This window comes from Colossoma macropomum, unplaced genomic scaffold (genome assembly GCF_904425465.1).
Source record: "Colossoma macropomum unplaced genomic scaffold, Colossoma_macropomum, whole genome shotgun sequence".
Classification (NCBI taxonomy): Eukaryota; Metazoa; Chordata; class Actinopteri; order Characiformes; family Serrasalmidae; genus Colossoma; species Colossoma macropomum.
The window spans coordinates 24,428,029-24,437,516 of record NW_023494799.1 but is presented as its reverse complement, the minus strand read 5'-3'; the positions used below and the strand labels follow the sequence as shown (position 1 = coordinate 24,437,516).

Below are 9,488 nucleotides of genomic sequence, written 5' to 3'. Positions count from 1 at the left end.
TTACTGATTTCCAATTCACGTTACTGTAACATTTACACAGAAACCTTACTTGTAGAGAAACTCACAGTCTCAGATTTCCTTACAGTGTTGGTGATAGGAACCGAGGTTGCCATGACTACAACACAAATATAGTCATTTTATTTACAATCCAAAACCACCAGTGAGCCTACACGTGTCACGAGTTTTATATGCATTGCTGATGAAGGAAAGACAGTGGAAAATAATAATAATAATAAAAAGGGTCCTACTTGGCCTGAATGCACCCCTCCACATTAATGGATTAAAAAAATACATTTTAGCCCAAACTCTTCTCAAACCTGTTGTAAAATAATCTGGCAGTATATTCATAACCATTTCATGGTTAAAACCGATAAAACCGAGACCACTTGAGTCCTGGTAGACTGGCTGATTTAAACTTGAAGCGTTCTCACTAGTACGCACTAGATAGTGTACGTGTGTGTAGGGCACATTTGCACCAATTGGAACACACCCACCGTCCTGCTGCCGCAAACAAATGGTTGCTTTGCGACTGTTTTCGCCACCCAAAGACTCATCGTGCGTTTCAAAGAAGAGCTGAGATGTGGAGCTAAAACATTAAGTTCGGTTAGAAATGGATTAAAATGTACCGAATACCGGACAGTAGATTACTAAAGTGAGTTCTGTCCACTAACTTTGTAAAGTTTATGCGGCTGAAGTTGGCTTTTCATTCGCCGGATTCTAGTTGGAACTTTCCGTTCCACCTTAAATCGTGCAGCAGTTTACATTCTGTCTCAGGCGCCAGGCGCACCATTTAAGGTGGAACGGACAGTTCCAATAGAAAGCCGATATGGTCGCCGTGATGTCAGTTTTGTGTGTAATTGTTAAACCACATTTAATCACTAAGGCTGAGCTTTTAAAACGTTTTCTTCACCCAATTTGCAAGATTTGTTATGGATAATTCTGGTAATTCCTAAGTAAAGTTGTATTTGCATGAATTGTTCTTCAGGGGTTCTATTTAGAACCATGAGTTTAACATAGGACCATTTCATGCTTGCATGGTTCTTCAGATTGAGGGAGGATGTGTTATACATGGTTCCATATAGAACTTTTTTGAAAATGGTATTATATAGCACCAAAAAGGTTCCTCTGTTGTAACAAGCCTAACATTGTAACAATAGTAGAACCCTTTTTGATGCTATATAAAACCATTTTCAAAAAAGTTCTGCATGGAACCATGTACAACACATTCTCCCTCAATCGGAAGAACCATTCCACCATGCAAAGAAACATTTATACATGAAATGGTTCAATATTCTAAACAGAACCATAGTCTTTAGTAAAGAACCCTTGAAGAACCTATTTTTAGAAGTGTACCTTAAATTTCGAGCAGGAGATTTAATGTTTAATACATTTAAGAAGTTTCATTTAAAAAGTCTTGTTGATAGATTACAGGAGAATAATAATAGGTCAGCTGCCTTTTTGTCGTTTGTTGGTGACCAGCTTCAACGTGGCCTGCAGATGAGGAGCTGGACATGGATGGCCTTAATTCAGATTTGCAGGCCTTGTTCACAGTTTTCCAGGCTGGAGGCGTTCCTGGAGTAACTAGTGAGGAACTAGCAAGTAAAATTTCATCAGCCATAAGCCGTTTAACACAACCTCCACACAGCACTGGCAGTAAAGACGTGGACTCAACCTGCCTGTGTCTCACTCTCATTGGAAAAATAATTGCTGGACTGTTTTCAAAAAGTTTGCCACAGGATGCCAGGATGTTCTACGAAGATGTAATGAAGAGACTCTTCGGACCTGCTGATCTGATGTCGGAACTTGTGAGTAGTTGATGTCCCAGAGCTTTTGGTTTCCTCTTATGACTTCAAAAGTCAACCTGAAATCAAAGTTGACCTTGTGGACCTTGTTAATGATGTGCCTGGTCATATTAAAGGGCCCGTATCCTATATTTATCTTGTTTTTTTATTATTATTATTATTATTTTTACATTTGCATGGGTTTATGTACTAAAATCAGTCATAATTCATTTTCACCTGTCCGTTTTTTAACCTTTCGTTATCTCTTTTGTTAGAATTAACCCCTTAAATGGCTAAGACCCCCAAAATTTTATTACACACTTTTTTAACCTAAGAGTAGCTCAACCAGTTTGCATTGAAGTCCCTGTAATTACTGAATAATAAGCCTTAGTATGTAATAAGTCTTTTTAAGGGGTTAAACAGGCTGTTTTAGTGACTGTGTCTTTAAGACTGATATATGCAAACAATCTCTGGTTTGATTGGCTGCCCTGTATTGTGCCTCATTTGAAAGGCAGTCCAGGCTGATACACTTCCTATAATTTCAATGTAAATTGGTGGAGCTAAACTGCCATACACTGAATATGTATTCAGAAGTATTCAAATCACAAAAAACAGCGACTTGAAAATATGCTCGAGCTGATTTTCCAAATTTGGTCTGTATGGATTGGAGGATGAATGGTTTAATGTTGTTTAATGTTTACATACGACATTTTTTATTTCAAAAAAGTGGAAAGTTCAGTTTTCTTTGACATGGGCCCTCGAAATGTAATAACTTTTGCTGCCTCTAAAATGTCTTCTGGTTCTTTGATAATATTAAGCAATAACCTCTTGTTTTACCTCCCACCCCCACCTGACCCTGATATACTGTGCTTCACTCACAAATATGTCACAGTAAAGAAGGAAAATGTGTAATGTTGTTGGAATCGTTTGAACAGTTAACATTTGTTGTGAGGAAATCTGATTTTAAACCAGCTGCTTTGTGTCATTACAGTATCATGATTCTCTGATGTCTTTTATTCTATCATGCAGGTTCTTCTGTTAAACTCCCAGGACAGGCTATTGTCCCATTTGACTGCAAAGTGTGTGTCGTCCTTTGTCATTTATGACCTCTGTACGCAGGTAAGTATTAATTAGTAATATTTAAGTAGTAATTATTAATGTGAAAATAACGAACAACTGATGAAGGTGTATCACTCTCTGAAGCACCACCTTTGCTGGATAGTTTTGATAGCACGGTGAACAAGCATTAACAAAGGGACACTCAAGCCAAAATGAAAAATGTAACCATCACTACATACACAATGTGGACAAAAATATTGGGACACATCTCTTATTCATTGGATTCAGGTGTTTCGTTTAGTCCCATTGCCACATGTGTATAAAACACCTAGCCATGCACTCTGCCAGATAGAGAAGCCTGATTCAAGTCTGGATTGGTGAATGCCAGGAGAACTTCACCTGCCTGACTGCATTGTGCCAGCTGTAAAGTTTGGTGGAGGAGGGATAATGACATGGGGTTTTTTTTTTCAGGGGTTGGCCTAGGACCCTTAGTTCCAGTAAAGGGAAACCTTAATGCTTCAGCAGACCAAGATATTTTGGACAATTGTATGCTTCTAACTTTGTGGGAACAGTTTGGGGAAGTTTCTGTTCCAGCATGACTGGTGACTGAGCCCCAGTGCACAAAGCAGGGTCCATAAAGGACTCCAACTCCATATTAATGCCTATGGGTTTAGAATGGGATGTCATAAAAGCTTCTGTAGGTGTCCCAATACTTTTGTCCATGTAGTGTGTGCTGTAAACAAGCTTGCTATTGTCCTACTGTGTCCTACTGTTCTCTCTACAGGGATACTTTCTGATTTAAAAATTAGGAAAACACTCTTCTGATGATGGATCTTTTTAAAAGTTCTTGTTTCTTTAGCTGGTGAATGCAAAATGAAGCCAGCTAGCCAACATTACTGTTAAACAACTGAATGTCTTATTGCAGCTGTATAATTACAGTTTTAAATCATCATTACAATGGAGAGAATGGACAGAAATGACTCGTCAGATGAGGAAGACAACAAACTAGTAAGCTGCCTGGATATCTAGACACCTTGTCTCAGTGTGGCTTTGTGCTAAAAGGGCAAAAAACCTGTCTTGGGTGTCAGTTTTGTGCTGAATATTGAAGTGTGTTATCTGCAGAGGATGCATTAACTAATATTCAGTTGAAAAATTTATGATTTGGGTCAACAATGTCACTGAATGCTGCAAATGACCACAATAAATCAATATGTTCACTGTAAGCTAATGTAAAGACTGAATAGATATCGTTATTGATAAATACACATCTGTATGCTAAAAATGTGTTTTTCTTTATTGCAGGGTGATATGAACCATGTTTGGACGTCCACCTGTGCTGAAACTTTTCAGAGATCTGTTCCTGATTGTATGCTGGACACATGCCTGTGGTCACTAACAGAAGTGATTAAAGGAGTGCTGAGAGGAGAGTGTGCCAGCAAACAAGGTTTTTAAAATTCTCTTATGAAATACGTACATGGTTTAGTCGTTTTAGGCTGCTTGTTTCCTGGGACTTTTAATGGACACTTTTACATTAACCCTTAGAAGTCAACAGTAATTGTTGTTTGTACATTTGATTTACACCACGTTGTTATATATATGTAACTAAATATTTACAAAATGACTCACATAGTTACAAAATAATTGCATTTACATCGTATTTACATTTTGTATAACAGGTTTAGAATCTGCACTTTTCCCGCAACACACTGCTTATTTTAATGAGCTATGAGAAATAATTCATATTAAATAACAGGCTTCTAAGGGATTTTGTGTGTGTGTATCTTATGTGCTGTGTTACCACATGGTAAAAGGAAACACTGTCTGTTTTTGTCTGCAGAGATTTTGCAGAAACTTATTGCTGGTTTTGAAGCAGCTCTCGGTTCCTTGTATTCAAAACTCCTCTTTCAAGACAAATCTGAACAAACGCAGGCAGCCAAGAATGATGTGGACACCACCATATTTACATTCATGGACCTTCTGGAAGCTCTTACTGCTACAAGGCTGAGGAACGGCATCTGCTCCTCTGTTCAGAGATTGATGTTCCTTCACACCTCTGCTCTCCTCCGTCTGATGGACTCCAGGTTGGAGTACTTTGTGAAGAAGCGAGTGTTGCTTTTACTGAAGCGAACAGTGGTCCAAAGGCCAGGAGAGGACTGGACTTTAGGTGGAGGTCAGTCCGTGATCCAGGGTGATGAGTTGCTGGCCGCTGACATGCTTGCACTGGCTGATTCAGTGCTGCAGGAGGCGGCTGCTGGTTGGCTTAGGCAGGTACGTGTTAAACCTCAGCCGAGTTTCTTTGGTGGGAACAGAGAGACGTTTCCGGCCAGTGAGGGGAAAGATGCGGTGATGCTGAGGGCCACGAGCCTCATTCTGATCAAGAGTCTGGAGATCAAAACAAAGCACGCTGGAACCGGAGGTAATTTGTTCACTTGTATGAAATAAATGTAAAATAACTACATGAAATGTGAGTGTGTTTCTTTACGGCATGTCATTATGTATAAATAATATGCATTTGATTATATAAAATGCTGAAAAAATTGTTATGTTTAGCTGTTGAGGCTTCTGTATTATTTTCTGTTAAATATATGTTGTTCTGCTTTTTTTCATGCCCCTGAAAAATGAACATCTTGCTATTTTGATGGGAAGTTAAAAAAATGAAGGGTGGTTTCTGACTTTCTTTCAATACTGAAAGCAGAATAAATGAATAATAAACTCTGTTTATAAACAATGCTTAGCATATAATAATATAATATCAAGAGTAGAAATATACATGATGTAACACATATTTATAAAGTAAGTAATAATGTATGTTTTAGTGTAACATACATCGTGTATAAACTCATAATCATCTGATATCAAGAAATGCTACCTTATAGTGATCTTAGTTAAAGCTGATCTCTATTGAAAGACCTAAGAGAGCCATGAATGCAGTCTAGTTAACCCAGTAGGCCTATGTGTAATCTCTTGTTTACACCAGGAGATGGCAGCCTTCCATCTTTAATGAACAAGTTCTGTCCGTTTTTACTGTTTCAGGAGCTGACCATGTCATTAATGTTCAGCAGTATATGCTGGAGCTGCTGACCTTTCTGCAGGAGCATGTGGGTCAGTTTAAAGGAGAAGCTCACAGCTGCTCCTGGATCTTACTGGTGTTTGGTGAACAGGACGACGACATGATGGAGTCGGCCAAAGCTTTGACCACCTTATATTTATATCAGAGAAGGTAGTTTATTAGTTTCCTGTCAAATTATTGTAATGTCTTAATAAATGTCTTATTTGCAAATGTCTTTAGCATAAAAAAATGGGGAAAATGTGCACAATTTACTTTGCAGTGTTCTTATTTTTGGCAGATTCTAAGTCAGTCATTTTGGAGGTTCTATCAGTATTCATGTACAGTTATGCAGAATGCAGCTGTTGTTGTGTAATTATAACATAACATTAATAATAATAATAATAATAATTAGGGATTCCGGTTTGCAATTGGCAGATTTTTGCTCCAGTTGTTAATCACCTGGTTTAATATTTTGATTTTGGCTGATTGGCAGTTCCTTTATGAAAAGTAAGTATATACATAGTGCATTTTAAATATATAGAGAATATTAAAAATCTATATATATTTATTTATTTTATTTAACGGAAATACATTTAATATACACTTTTGTGTTTTGTATTTATAAATGTGTTTTAAAAAAAGCAGCACATTTTAAATTGGCCAGTTTAGCTGGAAAGAATTTAGAATCGGCCATAAAATTTCATGATTGGTGCATCCCTAACCATAACAATGATCTTTACTTATGGAGCACTTTCCATTTTGGTTATGAAATCTCAAAGGAAGATAAACAAGACATTGGAAAGTTAAACGAAAATGTAAACTAAATGAAATACTAGCTTAATTTCAAATAATACCATAAAAAATATTTAATTTGTTTAGTCTTGTTGGATGATGTCAATAGCTCAGATATTGAATTCTTGGCCAACGTTTCCTCTTCTCTCCTCAGTTTGAGTTCCTCAGCTCCTGAGGCGTGTAGCTGGGGGTGTAACCCTCACTGTCACTTTATACTGTTGCTCCAGAGTCTCTCCTTTGACCACACTGTTCTCCTGGACTTCCTCATTTCTGCTGAAACCTGTTTCTTGGAGTATTGTGTTCTCTACCTGAAGCTTTTCCGAGACAACTGGCAGGACTTCTGTAATTCCTGTAGTTGTATTGAAGACTCTGCGAGAGTGAGAAACACTCAGGCTCTCCCATCTGCCTCTGAGGCTCCTCTTGAGGGAACATCAGGAACCTCTCATCTTCAGATTCCCCCACAGTCTAGAACTTCTGAGAAAGACTCCACAGCCTGCTGTCTTCCACGACTAGTGGATTATGGGAGCTCAGAGGAGTCTGAGGAGGAAGTAGGGAGTGTCTCGGATCTCCAGACAAAGAGGAGCGCTGAGGAATTAGCAGACACCAGCAGTAGGAAGGTAGTTGATTTAGAGGAGAAAGTGAGAACAGACTTCAGTAACTCTCTAGCTGGTAAGGTTATATTGTGCCTTACTGAGTTAAGGACTGTTATCACCAAACTTCACAGCAGAGGCCTTTTCCCCTACAATCCTACCTCACTTCTCAAATTGCTGATGGCTATTGAGGCTAAGTGTCATTCATAAAGCCCAACCGCAAGCCAACTCGGTTGATTTAAAGGGGAATTCCACCAATTAAAAATCATAAGAATTCATTTAAATAGGTGTAAACAAACATTCAGTCGTAGAGAAATGTACAGACTCAGATTTCTTTACAGTGGCAGTGATCCTCTTACATCTTATGTCTTTTGAGTTTTGATATGTAATGTTGATGATGAAAAAATCTGAAACAGTAAGTTTTCTTTGGGGACTAATTTGCCTTAGAACACCCTGTATGAACCCCTCCACCATGAATGGATTTGAAAAATACGTTTTTAGTCCAATATCTTAAAAGCAAAATCATAAGATAGTGTCTCAAACAGTGTTTTTACAACCATTACATGTAATAAACTTTATGGTAGGTAACATTTAAAGATGTATGTGTAATGTCTTCTGTGAAGACTATTTTGCCACACAGCACTTTGCATGTGTCTTTCCAGTTTGGATTAAATGTACAATAAAAAATCTCAGAAAAACTGTGAGTGTGTTTGCACTCAATAATCTGATCATATTTGGACTTCTGCAGTTATTCAGATGGTCATGTAAACAGGATGCTCAGATTTCCTAGATCAGAGTAAGAGTTTACATGTACTGAGAAATCTGATTTTAGCTCAGTAATCAGATTTCTCAGTACATGTAAACTCTTACTCTGATTTCTTTCAGATTTCTCAGTCTGCACATGTGTGAAGACAGGGTGGTACCGGAAATAAGCAAGCAGCGTTTAACACAGCACACATGAGACGCCAACAAAACACTTTTGGAGCGACGCTCATATTAAATACATGCTTGACAAAATGGAGGATTTAAATATTCTTCATCTTTTAGATGATGTTTGTTCATATTTTCAGGTAAAGTGGTGCAATGTTTTTTTTTAAAAAGCCGCATCATGACGTTTGAGTTTTACATTATGTTTACGTCACGTCTTCTTCTGTGAGTTTATTGGCTGGTTGCAAAGCAGAAATCTGATTACTGCCTGACTCACGTAGACCTGGAGTTTCCCCATTATCTGATTACTCAAGTGCATGTAAACGCATTGATTGGATTACTGAGAAAATCTCATTTTCTGCAGTTATCGGATTATTAAGTGCATGTAAACACACTCAATGTCTCAGACATATTCATAGCCATTCCTTGTAAAAAAAAATCAAATCTGTTATGTAGCTTAAGTTTCTCTAGAGCTAAGCATTTCACATCAAACCACCCTGAATGACTTTGTATACATTCTAACATGTAAATGCGCAGAGATTTTGAAAAATCAGGAGGATTTCCCCTTTGATCACTTAAAATTACTGTGAAACAAACTTCAAAATATTTGCCACTGAAACCATATGAACACCCTACTGTATTTATATACACTGTCTAGAGATTCTGATGCACTTACATCATATTAATGAGACCAAAGAGGCCTTGGCCTGTTTGAATTGTGTTTTTTACTTATGTAACTTGTGTAGTAATAAATGCACAAATGTAAATCTTAACACTGCTTGTTAATTCAGCTCACACAAACGTGTACAACTCAGATGACTTAAAATAGAAGAAGATGGAAAAGGTAAGACAAAGACTAACCTAAGACTAGATGCTCATTTAGAACAGTGAATGCATGTTGGATTTGCTTCAAAGTGGACTTTGATCATCATTATCAATAGTAAATGTTATCATTAGTAAGTTATCATATACAGTAAGCCTTAGGTCTGTGCTGAATTAGCTGTTTCTGCACTTTGCCGAGATGTTCCAATTAGATAATCAACTCTGAATGGTTATAAGAACAATGGCAGAATCGTGTGTTCTCTAAATTCTGGGAAAATGAGGCGATGTTCCTTTAATGGAACGTGATTACAAGCGAAATAGTGTGACTGGATGGAGTTCAGCTGTGGGCCTAATCATTAACCCTCACTAAAGTTTCTGCTGCTTAATTTGCATTATTTATTCAGAGCTCATCTCCTGCTTCCGCTTTTAGTTAATTAAAGTTTTGGAGTTGGTTAAAGCTGCCACACT

At 37.6% G+C, this 9,488-nt stretch overlaps 1 protein-coding gene across 1 annotated transcript; it reads left to right on the top strand.

Annotated features, from left to right (window-relative positions):
* The first annotated feature begins 514 nt into the window (after positions 1-514).
* On the top strand, positions 515-8,028 carry lins1 (lines homolog 1). Its single transcript, XM_036587401.1, has 7 exons — positions 515-652; positions 1,480-1,805; positions 2,811-2,900; positions 4,143-4,284; positions 4,678-5,256; positions 5,874-6,060; positions 6,836-8,028. The coding sequence occupies exons 2-7, from the start codon at positions 1,512-1,514 to the stop codon at positions 7,479-7,481; spliced, it is 1,938 nt and encodes a 645-aa protein (XP_036443294.1). The 5' UTR covers positions 515-652; positions 1,480-1,511; the 3' UTR covers positions 7,482-8,028.
* Positions 8,029-9,488: the final 1,460 nt, after the last annotated feature.